The sequence below is a fragment of the Anas platyrhynchos genome, chromosome 27 (genome assembly GCF_047663525.1).
Source record: "Anas platyrhynchos isolate ZD024472 breed Pekin duck chromosome 27, IASCAAS_PekinDuck_T2T, whole genome shotgun sequence".
NCBI lineage: Eukaryota > Metazoa > Chordata > Aves > Anseriformes > Anatidae > Anas > Anas platyrhynchos.
In genome coordinates this window covers 6,655,608-6,675,547 of record NC_092613.1, presented here as the reverse complement: position 1 = coordinate 6,675,547, position 19,940 = coordinate 6,655,608, and the positions used below count along the sequence as shown (strand labels likewise).

Genomic DNA, 19,940 nt, shown 5'->3' with positions numbered 1-19,940 from the left:
GTCTTTCATTCTAACCTAAACTAAATGTATGGTAACCTGGAGTACAGCCCAGGTTTCTGCTACTGCTGCCATCTGCCACCACCATGGGATTTGGGAATTAAAGTTTAATGTGTGTTCTTCCTCTCCCTTTGGCAGAAGGAAGAACGGGTCCGAGGACATACTGCAATTGTTACAGCTCGCTGCAAGTGGTTGAAAAAGAAAATCATGCAGGCGAGGGAGAGATTGAAACAAGTGAGTATCTCATAACAGTCATCTTGTGGTGAGGTAGTACTTATTCTGCCCAATTTTGGAAATAAGGTTATAAGAAAAAAAAATAATGCCTGCTGAGACAGATGTAGGAGCAAAGCAGCATCTGATGCTAAGGTGCTGTTGGGCCAGTAAAATAAAGAGGATAATTAGTATTAACATAGGCTACTGGATGTCCATCAGGGTAGGCAAGGAGCATAAGATGGAGTAGCCAAAGTTAATCCAGTTATCTGGATTTGGTGATGTGGTTCCTGGGAGCTCTCCTAGCTAAGTTCTAATCTTGTGGGATACGCCTAAGGAGACACACATACCCCTCATTCTGGGGTGGGTAAAGGTTGCATGGAATGGGAGATGGCCTACAAGCTTAGACGGATTAGAGGGATGGCAGGATTAAGGTTTTGAGTGTGGCTCTGTTTCTCTCACCTTACTGTTTTGTGATTTTTCTGGAGTTGGTCTGGTTTGTATGGGGCATTGTCTGTTAACTTTACTTACAACTTTTCAGCAGAAAACTTTTTGTTGTTCTTGAGCAACTGATAGGACACTACCTGCAATAATACATGGATGCCTCATTGCCCCTTTGTTAATTGCTTAGCCTCCCCACAGCCCTTCATTTTCAATGGAAAAGTGGTCACAATGAAACTTAAAAGTAAGAGAGTGGCTTAAAATACTCTTGTGCAGCACTCGAGCCCTGACTTTGCAAGGCAGGGATCTGAGGAGCTTGGTCCTACATCTTCCTTCTTCCTTTGCAAGGAGAGATGGTGTTCCTTTTGGGGGCAGAAGTGTGAGCTCAGTGCAATTCATTCCCTTTTTCCGAGGTCCTGCTTTTGAGCTTTATCCAGAAGCTCACATTTGCTCTCATCCATGTTTGTCACATGGCATGGAACAAACAGTAAGTCTCTAATACATATGGATTAATTTATATCTTGGAGATAATCTTGAAGATAATGAGGTCTTGAGTCTTGAAAATTACGCAGTGATGAGAAAAATCTTTCCTTTGGTTCGCTAGTAAAGTGTGCTGGCTGACACGGTATTGTTGCCGTGTTTGAGTGTTTTTTCTGTCTTACTAGAAATCAAAGCAAGATATTGAAGACGAGGGACATCCGACGTGTCAGAAGGATGGGATTGGTGGGAACGTCAAATTGTGTCGCCTGCAGCCGCTGCTGGAAGTGCCCATCCGAGAGGCTGAAGCGCAACCCTTCGAGGTGCTCATGCAGTTTCTGTATACGGACAAAATAAAATACCCTCGCAAAGGTAGGACAGCAGGATAAGAACAAAATGCTAGCAAGTGAGGAGTGAACGTTCATTTTGATATGGAGCAGGATCAAGTATTTGTGGATAAAATGAAAGCACTTAATAACCTACCTGAGATAAAAAGTGATAGATGTATTGCAAATTTCTATCAAAGCATGCTAACCAGTGCTTCTGTTTTTCCCTGATTATCTTCAAACATCGAGGAAGGGTTGGTTAGTGATCTTTCCAAAAGATGGAAGTAAAAAAAAATCATGGTGTTTTGAACATTACCACAAGCTGTCTGGGAGGACCATGTATCCTGTGGTTGTTTCCTTTCTCTGCTATTGTTTTGGCTCATTGCAAACTGAGGGTGCAATGAAAAGCAGAGCAAGCCAATATTTATAATTTCTTCAAAATGCGAACCCAAAGGAATGCCTCGAGAAGCCCATTAGATGAATTCTTTGAAGATCGCTGAGTTGTAAGCAGTTGGAGGTCAGGGAGTCATAGCCAGAGATCTCAGCTTCAGCACAGCAAGTCTAACTCGTGCCCTTGTTTTAGCAAAGAGGTCTGTTGGGCTGTGGCACAGCGGGATACCCAGAGGGAACTCCAGCTGGGGGGGCTAGGGAAACTGCAGCCACGTGGCACAGTCATTTAAACTGAGGTGCATCTACCTTAATACTGGAGCTTTGCTTCAGCTTCAATCCATTCTGGAAAGGGTAATTCTCAGTAAAATATTAATTTGTATGCAATTGTCCCAAAGGTTTCCCTGCGAAGCCTAATTAATGGGGATGAGGGAACCTTCTCACTGGCTTCTGCTGACATTGCCAGATCCTGCTCTCAGCTGGTTCACTAATCCTCAGTATGCTCATTGCAGGACAGAACCAGACCAAACAAGGGATTATCACACTGAACTTTTCCCTTTGTTACAGGCTAGGCAGCCTCTTACCCTTCTCCCCAGCCTAGCACACGTTCTCCCTGGTGCTTACCTTTCTGCAGTGTTACTGGTCTGCTGGGATCCTCCAATGGTCCTGTCCTGACTTAGATATTCCGAGTTGCTCCCCATAGTTCAGAGGTTAGTGCCTTGGGGGATCACTTCAGGGGCTGAGCTAATCACACTTGGCACGCCTATCAAATGGGATTTTCCTTATTAGACACTGGGAAGCCAAATAACATGCAAGGAGGCTTTTCTCTCTCAAAAAGTAGTTACAGCAGATGGCCTGTGATCCCCTGTGAGGAAGGCAAAGGCAGTGGAGGATTATTCCTGGAGGTGGTTTCTCAGTGGCCCCGTTGCAGTGGTCAGCTTGGGTCCCTGCTGCCCCCCTGCCTTCAGCCCTCTCTTCTAGAGCAACCTCAGATCTGTAAGTGCATAAATACAGCGTGCCTTGCTACGGGCCTGTTGAAATCAGGGGACCGATTGCTAACACTGCAGAAACACCAAGGACTTCAGCAGAACTGGCAGTAGCTGAGCACTTTGGAAAAACCAACTGCTAGTTTAGGAGCTTGTCAGCGTGTGTAGAGACTTCTTCTTTTGAGGGTCTTGAAAAATTGTGCTCCCGATGGTCACAAAATCTTTCTCCAAAACATCATTTGGGGTGGCTGTTTCATGCCTCCATTTTTGTAAGACCACTCATTTCTTTTTTTAGTGCCAATTCCTGATTTAGTCTAAGCAGCAGTGGAATTTTTTTCTCTGTAAAAATGCTTCACCAATCGCTGCCCGTTCTGCTGTTTTGAATGCTCAGGTTGATGCAAAAGAAATGCTTTGAGAAAGGTCACTCTTTTTGTTTTGTGAACTCTCTAGAATTATGAAAGGGCATTTTATCTCTTGTGATTTCAGGTCACGTGCAGGACGTGCTACTTATTATGGATGTGTACAAACTAGCCTTAAACTTCAAGCTCTCTCGACTGGAACAGCTCTGCCTTCAGTATATTGAAGCATCTGTAGATCTGCAGAATGTGCTCATTGTGTGTGAAAATGCTAACAAGCTTCAGCTGGATCAACTAAAGGTATTTTGCATACAAAGTAACTGATAAGGAATTAAAAAAAAATAATCTTGATGTAATTAATGTTTTGCAAAAGCTGTCAGCTTTGCAAATTCTGTTCTTCCCTATAATTATAGTTGCTTGGGTATATGCTAGTGTGGATTGTACTGCAGGAGCTCGTGACAATTACGTAGGTTTTTTCAATAAGTGTCTGATATTTTTACATATCTGTCCTGTAGGATAAACAGGGCAGGGTGACTTTGGCTTTTTTCACTTCACTCTCACTGCAGCAAGATGGAACCAGTGCATTTTCTGGCCCCCCTGTTTAATGCAGAGCCTGCTAATGAGTTCTTTCACCTGGTTTGATGAAAAACTAAACAGAGTTCTCACACTTTTATCTGACAAACATTCTTTAGAAAAGCAATTGGCAATTCCCCATCTCCATCTGGTGGGACCAAGGGCTTTTAGGGTCGATACCCCAAGTCTTCATACCATGCTTTTGCTGTGATGGTCTGGCTCTCACCAAAAGTGGCCAGAGCCAATCCTGCTTAAAGCTGCAAAAAAGTTCCTCCTCTGAAGTCCAAGGGTTAGTGCAAGGTCATGCAGTGCCGATTTGGACAGCCTGTGCCCATCACTTGGCCATAAAGCTGACCAGTACAAGCAGAGTGGGGCTTGACAAGCCAGAATGCACGTGGACTTCCTCAGGCACTCTTTTTGCACTGGATTTGGGCAAAGGAAGGACATCCAGGAGAACAGGAGCAGAGTCAGCAGCAGTTCTGTGGATGCTGGCACAGCCTTTGATGCATAGGACCGTGGTGCCATCAGGTGCCCAGAAGCTCAAGAACTGAGTATCTCAGCATTGGTGGACCCAGTGCCAATAACGTCAGATCAGCAAGCTACTTTCACCTGCCTTAGCTAGCAGCAGGGTGGCAGGGGCTCTTCCACATCGCTCCACTTTGTCAGGATCATCTCGAATTGGCATCCTGTCTTCTCAAGTGCTTGTTATTCCTCATGGCTAGGTGCCACCTACAGAAGGCTGCTCTTCCTGGCACCCTAGTCATTATTTAAAACATTTTACAGATGGGTCCTAGGCAGATCCCTGTAGATCCCAGCTGAAATAACATGGCAAAAACTGGAAATTAGTAATTACTCTTTGGCTTAATTTTGTGCTCACCGTATGGTGAGCTGGTGTAGATTATATTTTTTGCTTATGAAAATATCCCAAGGGAAAGCATTGGTTCACACTGGCAAATGGAGTACCTATTTTTATTTATTTATTATTATTTTTTTGTCCCTTTAACTGTTCAGCATTAGGTCTGGTTCATTTGTCTTTTTTCTACCACATTGACTTTTTCTAGCAAGTTTGTCATACAAGAGCTTGTGAGATCTCTTTCAGACTTTGCAACATTTATAGAAAAGGCTAAGATAAAATCCACACAATTTCCTAAGGAAATCCTTCAAGCTATTTGTTCCTCTTTGTAATTCTTAATACTGGATAGTATTAAGAGTTAAGATCTCTTCACTCTTCTAATTAAATTTTGGTATCTAATTGTATAATGTATTATTATGAAATAGCAACCAATCTTAGTTAGCTTCATGAGGTTTTTGGCATCTCCTGAGATTCCCATTTTAGAAATCTTCAGAGCAGCTGGATGGGATTCAATTAATCTTTCCCTCATTATTTCTTAGTCAGGTTTTTCTAGATACTTAAAATTGTCCCAGATTTTGTCTTTAAGTGGTAGCCTAGATGGTCACTTAGTGAGGGAGAGATTTGATAGTTGCAGCTGCAGGATCCATGTGGAGGCTCATAAGAAAAAGATGGCTGTTTACCAGCATAATGTTTCTGTGATGCTGTAGGATGACTTAATGCAAAAAACAGTAATTTTTTAATTTTTTTTTTAAGGAACATTGCCTGAACTTCGTGGTGAAAGAATCACATTTTAATCAGGTAATAATGATGAAGGAGTTTGAACATCTTTCTTCATCCCTCATAGTGGAAATTGTGCGGAGAAAGCAGCAACCTCCTGTTCGAACACATTCCGATCAGCCGCTTGACATCGGTAACTTTTATACCTTATAAAATTATTAGCTATGGTGTTTTGGAGTTGCTAGCAGTTTGTTTAGCCTAGGTAATGGCCTGGGAGTAGACCACTGACTCTTCAGTTGGTGTAACTATATTAGGCTGTCTCCCAGGCTAAGACAGGACATGCCAGTCCTTTCTCCATTGAGCTTCAGTCAGAACATTATCCACGTTAAAATACACGGGAGGTTATATTAAATTTAGTCCTGTTCTCCTTGCAATAACATATCCTGGTTCTGTGCAGAGAGAGAAGAGGCAGAAGGAGTGGGAAGATATAAAAAAAATGATTCAAAGAAAAGGCAGTAGACCTTCAGTTTAAGTGGAGTAGAAGGTAATCAAGCTGAGTGGAGGCATTGGCCTCTCACCGGTTTATACCAAAGAAGAAGCAGGAGTGAGGAAGAGGATTTTGGGACTAAGCCAGTGATGATTTTACCATGAGAGACAGAAAGAAAGCATGGAAAATTTAACCAAGAAAAAAAGTTAGTGGAAGAAAAGAAGAGAAGAAGCTTGCTGTCACCAGTTTGAAAGCAGAGTTGCTGGGTATGTTTCTGGGATGGGCAGCAGGTGAGGGATTGTGGTAGGGAAAGATGAAACTCATTTTGCCCCCAAAATGATGTGTAAGGGCCTGCCTTCTGCTCACCCCAAGGGTCCCAAAGGAAAGAGGGCCTGGAGCTATGACTTGTATGACTTGGCCATATGTTAGTTTGACAGCACGTGGTCAGCTGGAACTATCATGTTTTTAACTATTTCACTGTGTTGACTTTCAGGAACATCTTTAATTCAGGACATGAAGGCTTACCTTGAAGGAGCTGGGATTGAATTCTGTGATATCATCCTCCTCTTGGATGGCCACCCACGGCCAGCCCACAAAGCAATCCTAGCAGCCCGCTCCAGGTGAGTGAGTCACTGATCACTAAAACTATAAAAAATATCGTATGCGTAAAACTCAGTGCTGTGCAGTCTGGGGGTCAGCTTGCTTTTTTAGAAGACAGGAAAGAACTTTGTATCCAGATCAAGTATAAGATGCAGCTTTGCTCAATAAGTGTAATAAGCCTTTAAGCACCAGTGATTAAATATTTTTCAATTTGATACCCAGCAGGGGAAGATAGAAGGAAATTAAAATTGTAGAGACTCTCTAGAGAATGTGTAAGAAGCTGCATTGCAGGACAAAGAATCTTTAAAATCACGAGAAGGAAAAATGGTGTAAGGCATAAGGCTGTGTTAGTGAAGTGGAAAGCAACAGATGTCCATTGAGCTCAGAAAGAGTTCTGGTGGTGAACATCCATTTGAATCATGTGAAACTTGAATCTCTTTCTCACCTGCTGATACTTAAGACTGGGTATGAATAAGCATAGAAAAAAAATGGTGCATAACAGAGACTAGATTGTTCCTATGCTTGGCTGTAGAGGCAAGCAGTTCACCCTTCTGAAGATGCATTCTGTTCTCCCTATGCACTGTTTGGAAGCAGTGGGTTTGTCCCTTGCTTGTGTGTTCTGTGTAACTTCACCTTTATGTCCTGCAAGACATTAGGTGTTCACATCAAATTTCTACTTCACATACTGCCAAAAGCTTTTTCCAGTCCCAGTAACACTATTCAGTATTAGTTACTGTTGTATGTTACCAGAAACATTTCACAACTCTTTAAAAGAAACCCCGATGCATGATTGGCAGTGACAGCCTGTAGATAGCAAGGAAATCCATAATGCTTTAAGCTTTCTGCTGGGTTTTATGCAAATTAGACAAAAATCAAAGGAGCGTGTGTCCTAATTTTCAAGAAACAGACAAATTCAGGTAGTGTTGATGGAAATTGTGGGGATTATGTTTGGAGTACTCTCACAGGCAGACATATATGAAACAGCAATTTAGCAATGTTTTTGCCCAGGTTATCACCTGCATTTACTTCTTTGGAACCTGCAGTGCTTCATAGCTGCCTTTGAACAGTAGGGAGTTAAACTGCCTGCCTGCAGAGTGTCTTACTTTAGTCTTACTTCCTTTTCCAGTTACTTTGAAGCCATGTTCCGTTCCTTCATGCCAGAAGATGGACAAGTGAATATTTCAATAGGTGAAATGGTTCCCAGCAAACAAGCATTTGAATCTATGCTTAGATATATTTATTATGGAGAAGTAAACATGCCTCCTGAAGACTCCCTGTATCCTTAAATCTGAATTAATGAAGTATCTGTCTAAAGTGCACATGCAGTGCCTCAGCTCTGGATTGCCAGGCTCAGGCTGAGGATTTTCAGGGCTGCATTAGCAGCAGGAACACCATTTTAACTTCTGTCGTTGCATTTGTGTTTACAATCAGTGCTGTTACCTCTGCTTTACCTTTTTTTTTTTTTTCCTTAATGAGATTAACAGCTACCTCTTTGCTGCACCTTACTATTATGGCTTCTCCAACAACAGACTGCAAGCCTACTGTAAGCAGAACCTAGAAATGAATGTTACAGTGGAGAACGTACTCCAGGTAATCGTCCCCAACTAACTTTAATGGTACAGGAGCGTCAAAGAGTCTGGTTCAGTTGGCCTAGGATTTATTCTTTTTTTGAAAAAAAAAAATACTTGAAGCTGTGGGCTGTAAAGGTGTGTACATTTTAAGATAAAGCTGCTGTGGGCTTTTGTAGGGAAGAGTTGAATGCATTGGGATAAGGGCCATGTTTATGTAGGAAAGTGTGTGAAAAATAAGATCAGTAGGGTCATCTGACACAGCAGACATGAGGTAGTTTCTTGCAGGAATAGCTGTCAGTTCGTTCACGTCCCTTGTTGTGGGTTTGGTGCACTCAGTCATTTCCCAAGTGGCACCCCCTGAGGCTGTGCAGCCCCTCCTGAGGACAGTGGCTCTGAACAACTGAGATGAATGCAGGAACGCTTGTACCGGAGCAAACAGTGGCGTGCACATGATGTTAGTCTTGTTCTATCAGGCAGGATCTGGCGATGAAGTGGCAACAAAAATATTCCTTGAAAAAGCCATTTATTTGGCAAAAAGCAAGCCATTTGCTTGGTAGAAAACCAAACCCTCTGCAACATGAGCAGAATCAAAGCCTGCGTTGACTGCTCTTGGCTCTTGCCCACACCAGTCTCACTGGGGCACTTCAGGGAACCTGGCTCTGAAACAGACCTGCAGTTTCCTGCTGATTATCTCCTGAGGACTCCGCACATTTTAAATCCAAGGCTTATTTCTGATTAGTTTAGAAAAGATTCGGGTTTGTAATGAAAAACATTGATGTTTCTGTAGCTCAGAGGAGTTATCTCCTGTTAGTCAGAACAGTACTTGTGCACTGTACAGCTGAGCAATGCAGAAGGAAAACCCTGCCTTTGCTTTTGCTGTAGATTTTGGAGGCAGCTGACAAGACCCAAGCCCTGGACATGAAGAGGCACTGTCTGCACATCATTGTTCACCAGTTCACCAAGGTTGGTTGCATCTTTTCCGGGGCTTTTGAGAGCTGCTGTCCTCTGTCTCTGCGTTGGTTAAAGACACATTAATGTAGGAATCCATTTCGTTCTTTCTCATGTGAGACAGCTGAGAGCTGGCTGCATGTCCATGACTCTCTCTGACAAGTCTGCTAGGCACACTTTTAACATTAAAAATAAATAAAAGACTAGAACAATCTAGTCTGGAAATGCAGACACCTTCCAAAACAGAAGTTGCACAGAATTGCTTCCATTTCCGCTTGTTCCAGTTGTTAATTTTGTGCCATGCCATCGTTGGGTTCCTGTGTGCACAAGATACGTTTGTCATGTATCAAATGCATGATTTTCTTTTTCACTGGTAGCTACAAGTGCGGTGTTCATATTTCTGTTGAAGTATTCTCCCTGCCATAGATGCTATATTGTCGTGTGCTCAAAAGGCAGATTATCATGTCCTGGCTGGGCTTTTTGTGGTTGCCATGTATCAAAACATGGAAACCACACAGGATGATGCAGGGTGATAGAAAAGGTCATGAGCCTGAAGTGCTGATATTCCTGTCCTCGTTTGAGAAAGTTAAGGGTATTGTCATCGTGTTGCTCATAAGACACACGATCCCTCCATGAGAGTTTCCCAGCATGTCACCAGTTTGTTGCTCAACTGTTAACTGGTAGGTATATCACAGAGACTGGGAATTGGGATTTCTGGATGCTACATACTTCCTGGTAATAATGCCATGGCCAGTATTCAGGGAGCTCTCCATCTTCAGTATGTTTAATCTCACGGTCCTCTTGTTGTTGCCCACAGGGAAGGGAAGCTCTGCTAGGTCCAGCTGGTATCTAGAGATTGGATACTCAGAGGGAGGTATTTGGGCTCTTTATTAAATGCCGAAGTTGTCCAAATGTAATGAGTTTTACACTCAGAAATCACTAAAAATGCATAAGAAGCTTTGAGAGTGGAGCCAGCATCCAGGAATCCCACGCCTGGTGGGGGGAGCTCAGCATGAGCTTACAGCCCCTGGCTTTGTCTGACACATTTTCTTCTGGCCTCGTGGATCCTGCAGAGGGGCCCAACTTCAGCATGGGGTGGGGAATGGCCCCACTGTGGGCTACAGGACACACAGGTGGTTGGGACAGCTCCTCGGGTTTGGGGTCACCGTACTGCAGTCCCCACGAGCTGAAATCTCGTGGTCCTTCCCAGTGGAGGCCACGGGAAAACAAACAGGTTGGAGTGATTCTCACCAGAACGAACTGGGGGGAAATGAATATTGCAACATTTCAGAAAAAAAAAGATCTGAACTAAAGGGTGTTACTCAATTGTACTCATCTTCACTAGCCAGAATATGTGGAAATGTTTTATATTTAAACTGCTGACTCTTAGAACGGTTTTCATCAAAATGTGGCTGGAAGACTGTCAAGCAGATGTGCAAGAAATCTTATTTATGCAATGTTTGTGCTTGGCCTGAGAGGCTCCAGTGTGTGATTTTTGGCCCAGCTCTGTGTGACTGTGTGTGCGTGGCTGGGCAGGAATGCTCGCTGTTCTGCTCCCTGGCATGCCACAGGCTCTGAAAGGTGACTTGTTCTTGCTGTGCGAGCCCGGCAGGTCATCAAGGCTTAGTCAGGCTGGGTATATAGCCGTTGTGATCTCTTCTCCCAGCTTGGTTAATGTTGTTCGTGATTCAGAAGGTTAAAAGAGTTTTCCCAGCAGTAAGAACACCAATTGAAGAGCTGTTCCCAGAGGTTCAGTAGTTGGGGCGCTGTGTATTTAGGCTTTTGTGTGTCAGCACTGTGCAAAAGCCCTAATAAAACTGCTGTTCTGAAGCGTTTGAGTGTGTTTTGACACCAGCTCTGATCTGTTCTTCTGCAGCGTGTGCCTCTTGACACAGAGCAGGATTCCCAGCAGTGTCACCGGGGTATTTTTCCCTCCCCGTCCTCGTGCCCTCTTATTTTGGGCATATGATTTCCAGCAGGTATTACCCTGAGCTCCTTCTGAAAGCGCACTCAGTGGTTTCCTTCCAGGGTTTCAGAAGATGCTCAGAATATCTTTATGCTTTATCACAGATGAGCTCCTTAAAGTGAGGTGATTTATTTTATGAGATCAGATAATACGGGTTGCATAAGTGGACAGGCTTTTAGGCAGTCTGCTTTCCAGGCTGGACAGGGGCGTTAATGACTGCAGGAGGAGGGATTGCTGCCTTGCTTCTAGAAAGATGTGGAGGACACGAAAGCCTGGAGCTCCCTTTTGATAGCAGTTGAGCTTCTCAGCAGTCTAGGAGCAGAGAGATGTGCTCTACAACCCACGTGTTGTAGGTTCCCGTGTATTTGATGTGGCAGAGGTTTGTGTTGGCCGGTGCTGCAGTGGCCTGCTCTGACTGCGGCAGGAATACCAGCAAAACCAGCGTGGGTACTGAACAGGGCTCTGCTTTAAACCACCACCTCTCCTCGGGAGCAGAGCAGTGAAGAGATCAGCTCCTCAGTCAAGTTCAGATGATCTGGAGGTCGGCAGAAACACACACAGGGCTGTGCTACTGCCCAGGTTTGATTTTAGGAGAGGGCTTCATCTGCATCCAGTAACAGCGGAATTGTCATTAGGAATAGGAATTCCTCCTTTCTTGGAGAGGCAGTGCTGGGCTCAGCGTTTCTGCTGTTCTCCATTCCCACCCCCTCCGTGCAGCAGCCTGAAAGTGGAATGAAAGTGCAGGAAGTCACGAGTTGAGCTCCCGTGGGCCATTTTCTGCTTCCCAGCTCCGCAATTGTGAGCAAAAGCTCCCGCAGCAGGCGCCCGGCCATGACTTGACTGACCCGGGTGTTCATGTGGGGTGGCAGGGGGAAGGCGATGGTACATCAGCTGTGCTTTGGGGAGGGTTTTAATTTCTTTCTGTTCTTCTGTTTTGTTTTTCTTTTCCTTGAAGGTCTCCAAGTTGCCAAACCTCCGCTCCCTAAGTCAGCCACTCCTTCTTGACATCATAGAGTCGTTAGCTAACCACATATCAGACAAACAGTGTGCAGAGCTGGGCTCAGACATATGACATGCTTTGGTAAATCGGACTTTTATTTTTTTTTCTCAAAAATCTAACACTTTACAGCTGACTCTCTTTTTACCATTCCGTACTGAGCTGCTCATGGTGTCTACACAATCTAGCAGACGGCTAAGAGGAGCGTGGACAGCTGACTTACTCTCCTGTGGATTTGCTTGGTTTGTACCTTCATGGAGAAGGGTTTGGTCTCCCTTACACAAATGTAAAATGGAAACCGTTAAGGAATTAATTAATTCCACATAGTTTGGGGATAACTGAGGTCCGAATCAAGCCCGTTATTGTTCCTATATACTGTAAAGTAAAAGCAGTCACAAGTAAGAGAGTCATTAATATTTTGAAACACAGTATTTAAAGAAGACTATTTAAAGAACTTCAGCTGAAACAGCCTGGGGCTGTAAGTGGAAGTCAGATACAACAAAACTGGAAGCAGAGAGCATGGTGTTAGCAGTGAAGCTGACTGTTGGACCAGACTGTAGTGACTTTTCAGAGACTCCCCATGGTATGGATTAAAAGATAAGCCCTTTTGCAACTGCCTGGATTGGTGGGCTGCAGGAAGCCCAGGCCTATGCTCTGCTGCAGGTCAAACTAGAAGATTACAGCCTTCCTTTCTGACCATCAAATCCATTAATCCTGTCTCGCTAAGCCTTTCAATATCAATATATTAATAAAGAGTTAACATCATCTCCCTGCATTACACGATTGACTTGGCTTTCATTTTGGAGAAAATTAAGCGAAAAGAACTCTCAGCTTGATGAAGGTCACTTTGCTAAAAAATAAATGTCTGTGCTACAGCTTGTTACTAATTTTACACCCAAGTGTCTTCGTTGCAGGAAGGTGAGTGACAGCAGCGCGCCCTTCCCAGCCAGTTCAGACACGGCTGCTCTTCCCTCTCTGCTGCAGCTCCCCAGCTCCCAGCCGTGCTGGATGCTTCTCAGAGGGGACAGAGAAGCTTTCACCTCACTTGTGCAGCTTGGGAGGGCATCAGCTGGTGGTTATAAAGCTCTGCTGACCGAGCTGCTCCCCTGCCCTGCTGAGAGCCACCAAGACAGCCCAGAAGAGGAAGGGATCAAAATCCTGTCCTGCCTTACATCACAGCAGCACGTGGAGGTGCTGGGACCACAAACCCCATCCCCATCCACCCAGCAGGACTGGGAGGAAGCAGCACGGCAGGTCGGAGCCCAGCCACACGTGTTAGCAGTAGCTGGCAGTTGGGTGGAGAAGGTTCACAGGGTGAGTTCACGCTCCCTTTCCTGCTGCCTGAGAAATGTGTGTGAAGCAGAAGGCAGCCCAGAGGTAGTGCTACTCTGCTGGGCTTCTTGAAAGGGAGAAGCTGTTATTTTACGTAATCCAAGGGAACCGCTTTGTGGACCACTTAATCCCAGCTGAGGGCTTGCTCAAGTGAGTCCGACCAGATACATCTGAGAGACAAGGACTCTTTCAGCCTGGGGGATTATTTCCAGATGCCTCAAAGCTAATGAAGTCTCTTTGTCAGGGGTTGTGTTAATTGTGCCAGTGAGCTACATTTTCCCTGGGAAAGCAGGGTTGCTAATGGAGCAGGTTATAAGCGACAAGTAATAATACTAAAAGTGATTTTCAGCGATGCTGAATCCACTAGAGGACACCCATTTTCCAAAGATGCACAGCCTGGTGAGGAAGGTGACTTCATCCGTGACTTCAGCCAGCCCCTTGGACTCTATTTTCTGCGCTGATTTGGGGTTTGGAGTTTATTTCTGAGCGCATCAGTGATGAAATGTGCGCTCTGCACCCTCAGAGCTGGGCGCTGCAGGCATCTTTGTTTCGGACATGGTTTTGGCTCGAGTGCTCCCAGCCCACCATATAGCACACCCTGCCCAGCCACTGGCCTCGGGGGCCTTTGTGGCCAGCAGGATCCCAGGGTTCGTGGTGCTGGCGTGGCCTCGGGCAGCTTTGTGTTGGAATTTGGCTTCAGGGAACGTGCTCTTGGTCTTGCTTTGGTGGGGACAAGGACCTACAGAGCTGTCGAGCTTGCTCCTCGTCCTAGTCCTGCAGTCTCCCTGTGTAGGGCACACTGGCTCCGTAAAGCACTCAAATCGTGTTTTACCTGCATCGTTGTCCATCCTCTGTGGGATTTACCCCAGCAAAAGGCTCAGGGTTGGTTCCACGCGGCACCATGGTGGTGTCAGCTCGGGTTTGCTGTCAGCGCCTGGCTGCTCACCAGCGCAGTTATTCTCCTGATGGAAAGTTCTGCCTAAAAGCCCATTAGGCTGTGCCTGGGCTGGAGCCCCCACGTCCATTACCATTCTGCTGCTGCTCAGAAACGTGTCAGAGTCGCTCCCTGTATCTCACGGCCTCGCTTAGGGGATGGTTTTGACCCAGCTGCTGCTCCTGCACTGCAGGTTCATGGGGCCAGGCTCCATCCTTGATCCCTGCACCGAGGCTGGAGGGCAGATCCCGCACTAAGCTCCCCCTTTGCTCACAAATCCGTGGGGTTTGTCGCGCTGCCAGCCTGTGGCAGGGCCCTGTTCTGCCCAGGGCAGAGGTGGCACAGCAGGGACGGATCCTGCCCTCCCCAGCCCCAAAATGAGCCCCCCGGACCCCCAGCAGAGGACCCTGGCCTCCGTGCCAGGCCCAGCCCTCCAAGGTAAACCCCGGGGCCTGGGGATGGTTCCTGGCCAGGAGGAGCACAAACTGCACAGGGACTGCTGGAAATAAAGCACAAAAAAAAGGTAAAAATTATAAAATTTAATAAGCAAATATGCGCAGGGAGACCTCACGGAGGGCTTGCCCCAGCCGGGCAGGGGCAGGAGCACCCCCTTCTCCGCTCACTCCTTCTCTGCCCCCTCCAGGCCCAGGATCTTCTTGACGTAGTTCTGGACGTTGACGTGGAGCTGGGCGGCCGTGGCCGAGAAGGTTTCCATGGCCAGGGCCCGGGCCGCCTCCGAGCCGGCCCACATGGCGCGGTACAGGGGCAGGGTGTACTTCTGCTTCCCCTGCCCGAGAGAGACGCGGTCGGGGCCCAGCCACCTCCACCGCAGCACGGGGAGGGCTGGGGATGACCGAGGGGGGGGGTCCTGTGTGTCCCCCCTGGTGTCACCCTTGTCCCCTCAGAGGGACGGGACAAACCTGGCTGTGGAGAAAGTCCTTGACCTTGCTGTACTCGGGCTCGTGGTTGTTCTTGAGGATGATCTGGCACCAGCGCAGCCGCAGCTCGGCGTTCTGGGCCTTGGAGATCTTGGGGTACATGGCGCTCAGCCTCTCCACGTTGCCTGTGAGAGAGAGTGATCGCCTCTGCTCGCCCAAATCCTCCCGGCCCCGGGCTCCCCGGCACCCCAGGGCTGGGTGAGGCCGTGCGGGTGCAGCCCCTCACATCCCCGGCCCCCAGCCTGGGCCCTGTGTGATGCCACCCCGGGCGCCAGGCCCTCACCTTCGGGTAGGGGCGACTTCTGCAGGAGCTGGTCCAGGAGGTAGACCAGCTGGTACGTCTTCCAGCCCGTGATGTCCACGGCTTCGATCGCCTCCACGTTCAAGCTCTCGGCCGCCCACAGCTCCGCCAGCTCGTCCGCCGGCTTCATCAGCTGCTGCCCCGGGGAGAGGTCGGGCAGGAAGGGCGGCCAGCCCGGTGTGTTCAGCCAGTGATCGAACTCCAAGCCTGAGGTGAGGCAGGGAGGGGAAGCTGGGGGGGGCCCCGCTTGGGCAAGGCTCGGTTCGCACCTCGGCAGCCCCATGGGTGAGGCGAGGTGGTTGTGGCACACGAAGCTCGCACCGCCCCGCACTGACCTGGGCGCGAGTCCACGCCTTGCTTCTTCAGCTCGGGGAAGTATTCCAGGAAGAAATTGAGGGCATCATCCGCGGTGATGCTCTGGAACTTGAACCGCTCCACGTAGGCCTGTGGGGACGGCCGGGGTGGGCTGCCACACACGCTCGCTGCCTACCCCTGGATCCTCCAGCATGTCCCCGAACACCCCTTCCCCATCTGCTGCTGCGCTCAGCCCTTCCTCCCCCCGCAGCATTTCGTGTCTCCCAACCCCAGTTTTGGGCCGAGCTCCCCGTGCCGTCCCTCCACCGACCTGCAGGAAGGCGTCAAACTTGCCCTGGTCCCCCACGAGGTGCGCCAGGTAGCTGACGAAGGAGAACCCCTTCTCGTAGGGGGTCTCGTTGTACGTGTCGTCCGGGTTGACGCCTAGCAGGGGAGAAGGGAAACCTCTCACAACCCATCTGCTGCTCTGCAAAACGAGCGGATTCACCCTTTCCGCATGGAGCAGAGCCCCGCACAGCCTCGGGCACCACCAGCACCGCCCGCGGGGGCTGCCACGGACCTGGCTCGATCACCACCCGGAGCTTGTTGAGCGGATGGTCCTCCCCGGTGTTGTCCATGTGCTGGCGCAGCAGGGCCCTGCCCGTGGCGGCCTCCAGGCAGGTGTACGCTGAACCTGACGGGGACAAGCGGAGGCGTTTGGAGACCCCGACCCGCACGCGGTGAGAGCGTGACGGGTGCTGCTACCAGGGGCAAGCGGCGTGAGCCCTGCTGGCTGGGGGAGCAGCTGCCGGGCCAGCAGATGGCACGGACCCCAAAACCCCGCAGACCCCCCGGGCACGGCCACGCACCGTAGACCTCGGTGGAAATGCGCCTCTGCGCGTACATGGTGAAGCCCTCGTTCAGCCAGAACTCGCCCCAGGTGGCGTTGGTGACCAGGTTCCCGAACCAGCTGTGGGAGATCTCGTGGATGATGACGTCCACCAGGGAGCGGTCCCCGGCCAGCAGGCAGGGCGTCACGAAGGTGATGCAGGGGTTCTCCATCCCGCCGAAGGGGAACGAGGGCGGCATGAACAGGACGTCGTACCTGGCAGGGAAGGGTCGGCGGCTTGGTACGGAGCCAACTCTGCCTGCAGCCACGGCCCAGGGCTGGGGGATGCTCCGTCCCCAGCCCCAAGGAACAGAGCCCCTCATACCTGCCCCAAACATAGGGTCCAAAGAGCTTCTCGCCCACGGCCAGGAACTCCTCGATCACCCCATCGTACTCCTTCTTAGCAGCCTCGATCAGGCAGGGCTCGGCCCAGACACGGCTCCTGCAGAGACCAACAGAGCGATAAAAGGGAAGGGGGTCCCTCCAGACGCCAAGGAGCAGGGACTTGGGGGGACATTCAGCCCCACTGAGCGACCCCTCTGAGTCGGGGCCTCCTCCAGAGCCGAGCAAGTGCCCCCAAAGAGATCCCCCCACCCTGCCCCGAGCAGTGCGTTGTGTCTGCAGCAGGAGGAGGCAGCGCCGGGGGACCCTGCAGGACAATCATGGGGCAGGTGGAGACCTGTTGGCGCGTGCTTGGCCAGCACCAACAAGAGGCAGCGATAACCAGGAGGGGACTTTCACCCCGTTGCTTCATCAGGCAACACCCGCACGTGTTTATTCTGCGACAGCATAAAAGCCTGGTGATAAATGAAGCTAACGAGAGTCCAACTGTTGCAATCTCTTTCCTAGTCTGAATGCCAAAGGGCTTTTACACGGGTGCTGGAGCAGCCGCGAGCTCCAACGAGCAGCCTGGGGAAGAGACGTGGGACCTTTGCTTGGGGTTATGTGCTGCAGGTTGCTCCTGCAGGCACTTACCTTGGGCCAACTTCAGCAGACACCATGTCCCTGACAGCCAGGGCGATCAGGTAGGAGGGGATGGGATGGTCCATCTTGAAGACGAAAGTGTTGTCCTTCTGCTTCTCCCAGGTCGTGGCGCTCATCACCGCCGTGAAGCCCTCGGGGACCTGGAAACGTGGACAAAACGCCCATCAGATCTGTGCTGCACGAAGCAGGGTGTCTGCCAGCCCAGCGGGGGACTCCACGATGCATCCCCAGAGCCAAGCCCCAACCACAGCATTGGGGACAAAGCAGCTGAGCACAGCAAGAGAGGCACACGGTGAGCCCCGGTGCCACAGGGCGCAGCAGGGAGCAGGACAGGGAGGCAGGAAGCAGCGTGTGCCCTGCAGAAAGCAGCTCTCCTCCCCATCCTTGCACAACAGCTCGTTATCCCGGTTCGTCAGGCCCCAGTGAGCTCTGCAGTGGCTCCCAGGACAGGCAGGAGGTGAGGCCGGTGGGGCTGGGGAGAGCACGGTTCCTGCAGCACCGATCCCTGCACCGGGGTTTTCCAACACACGAGCCCCGTGCTCACCCTTCAGGAGGGAGCTTTGCTCCAACTTTCGGGGAAGAATTTAGAGCAAGAGGGAGAAAAATAAAGTCCTGCATCCTCAGCTGATGCCACGGCCTCAGTATGCCATCAGCGTCACAGCCCCCAGCAGCATCCTTCACCCCCGGCAGCACCGCTGTTGGCTGCGCGCCCCCAGGAGAGGGGACAAAGCTGGGTGTGAGCGACTTGGTTTGGGGTTAAACAAAAAGGGGAAGGCACCCGCTGCCTGCTAGGGGACCGAGCTGGGTGCTCCACGGTAAGGATTCAGAGGAATTATTCAGGCAGCTGCATCCCCACGAGGAGACCTGAGAGGTTCAAGCACCCAGCTAATCCCAGCTGCTCCCTGGCACCTCAGCGTCAAGTGTGAAGCATTTTGGCAGCCTCCTGCTCGGAGGCAAAAGCTGTCGGCACACCCCCCGGCACGCACCCGCTGCCACGCACGAACCAGAGGCTGCAGCAGTGGCTGGGGAAGGGGGAGAGGAGCGACTCAGGCCGGGTGTACTCGTAGAGGAAAACAAAGTAGAAGCTAAATATTTGTCACTGCCTTCTCTGCTGGGGGCCTGAAGTGGGAATTTGGGGTGTAATGCTCCAAATTGTCTCAAACCCATGGCTGCACAGGCTGTGGGCAGCACTCCTGCAGCACCCAAATGCTTCCACATGTCTGGGGCATCCGGCCCCTCGAGCACCTCCAGGTGGGAGCACGGCGAGGGCTTTGCTCTGGGAGAGCTTCGGGAAGGCGTTGGGGTTTGTGCCCCGCGCCCCTCCCGGGGAGCCGCTTACCTGCACCGTGGCTGAGTATGTGCATTTAACTGCTGGAGTGTCAAAGCCAGGGAAAAAGGATCTATTCAGGACGGCCTGGCCTTGAGTGTACATAAAGGGCTTCTGCTTCCCCGCGGTCTGCTCGGGGGTGAGCCAGCACACCTGGCGAGAGACAAGAGACAGCGCTGTGAGCGGCGGGGCTTTACCTGGACCCGTGCCGAGTAGGTGCTCTTCGTGCCCGGGGTGTGGAAGCCGGGGAAGAAGGACCTGTTGAGCACAGGGAAGCCAGAGGTATAGAGGAAAGGCTTCTCCTTCTGGGCAGTTTGGGAGGAGGCCAGCCACGACATCTGCAGCACAGGGGGGGGGGAACAGCGAGGCGGTGAGGGGGGCGGCGGGGTCCGCTCACCATGGGCACCCACCTCGCTCCCCAATCCACCCCACGCCAGACACCTTCGGGACAGCGTGGGACCCAACCCTAAACCCCAAAACTCCTTCTGCGGACCCTCCCCGGCCCCTCAACCCCCCCGTGGCCCTTCCCCAGCCCCTCGCCCCCCTCTCACCCCGGGTCCCTCGCCCGCCTCGTAGTCGATGCGCAGCGCCAGCAGGTCCCCGGGCCGCGGCTCGCGGGGCAGGGCGATGCGCAGCGCCGAGCCGTAACTGGCGAACGGGAGGGTCTCGAAGGGCAGCTCCTGCCCCCCCCCGGCATCGGCATCGCTCTCGGCCCCGGGGGGGCACGGGGGGGGCAGCAGGGTCGCCCCCCGCACCTCCAGCGTGGGGTGCGAGTCCAGCACCAGGGCGCGGCCCCCAGGGCGCACGCAGCGCAGCTCCAAGCGCGCAGCCCCCCGCAACCGCCCCGCGCCCCCCCCCGAGCCGAAAGCGACCCCCAGCTCCAGGTGCAGGTGCAGCAGCGAGAAGGGGGCGGCCGCTGCCCCCCCCGTGGCCGTGGCCGTGTCCCGAGCCGGCTCCGCCGCCATGGCTACTGCGGGCAGGGGGGGGGAGGGAACGGGGAGGGGCGGGGAAAGGGGCGGGGAGCTCCGGGGGGGGGAGCTCCGGGGGGG

At 50.7% G+C, this 19,940-nt stretch overlaps 2 protein-coding genes across 3 annotated transcripts in view; one reads left to right on the top strand and one right to left on the bottom strand.

The window, feature by feature from the left end:
* LZTR1 (leucine zipper like post translational regulator 1) overlaps nt 1-12,667 on the top strand; it is a 34,273-nt gene extending 21,606 nt beyond the window's left edge. Inside the window, exons 12-20 of the mRNA XM_027444964.3 lie at nt 136-231; nt 1,314-1,497; nt 3,311-3,480; nt 5,360-5,516; nt 6,304-6,430; nt 7,537-7,686; nt 7,895-8,000; nt 8,864-8,944; nt 11,851-12,667. Of these exons, the coding sequence (XP_027300765.1) occupies nt 136-231; nt 1,314-1,497; nt 3,311-3,480; nt 5,360-5,516; nt 6,304-6,430; nt 7,537-7,686; nt 7,895-8,000; nt 8,864-8,944; nt 11,851-11,967 (1,188 nt within the window). The 3' untranslated portion in view covers nt 11,968-12,667. The remainder of the gene's footprint in view (nt 1-135; nt 232-1,313; nt 1,498-3,310; nt 3,481-5,359; nt 5,517-6,303; nt 6,431-7,536; nt 7,687-7,894; nt 8,001-8,863; nt 8,945-11,850) is intronic.
* Nucleotides 12,668-14,682: 2,015 nt separating this feature from the next.
* Nucleotides 14,683-19,892, bottom strand: RNPEP (arginyl aminopeptidase). Of its 2 annotated transcripts, none has more exons than XM_027444966.3 (11): nt 19,443-19,892; nt 19,089-19,229; nt 17,556-17,704; nt 16,906-17,022; nt 16,561-16,796; nt 16,272-16,385; nt 16,023-16,135; nt 15,733-15,841; nt 15,380-15,604; nt 15,079-15,221; nt 14,683-14,945 (listed from the first exon to the last, which is right to left on the bottom strand). In XM_027444966.3, exons 1-11 carry the CDS (start codon nt 19,854-19,856, stop codon nt 14,778-14,780), a joined length of 1,929 nt encoding a protein of 642 aa, XP_027300767.3. In that variant the 5' UTR covers nt 19,857-19,892; the 3' UTR covers nt 14,683-14,777. The 2 variants fall into 2 exon arrangements, with proteins under 2 accessions (XP_027300767.3, XP_071884507.1); XM_072028406.1 differs by lacking the exon at nt 19,089-19,229 and adding an exon at nt 18,904-19,044.
* Nucleotides 19,893-19,940: the final 48 nt, after the last annotated feature.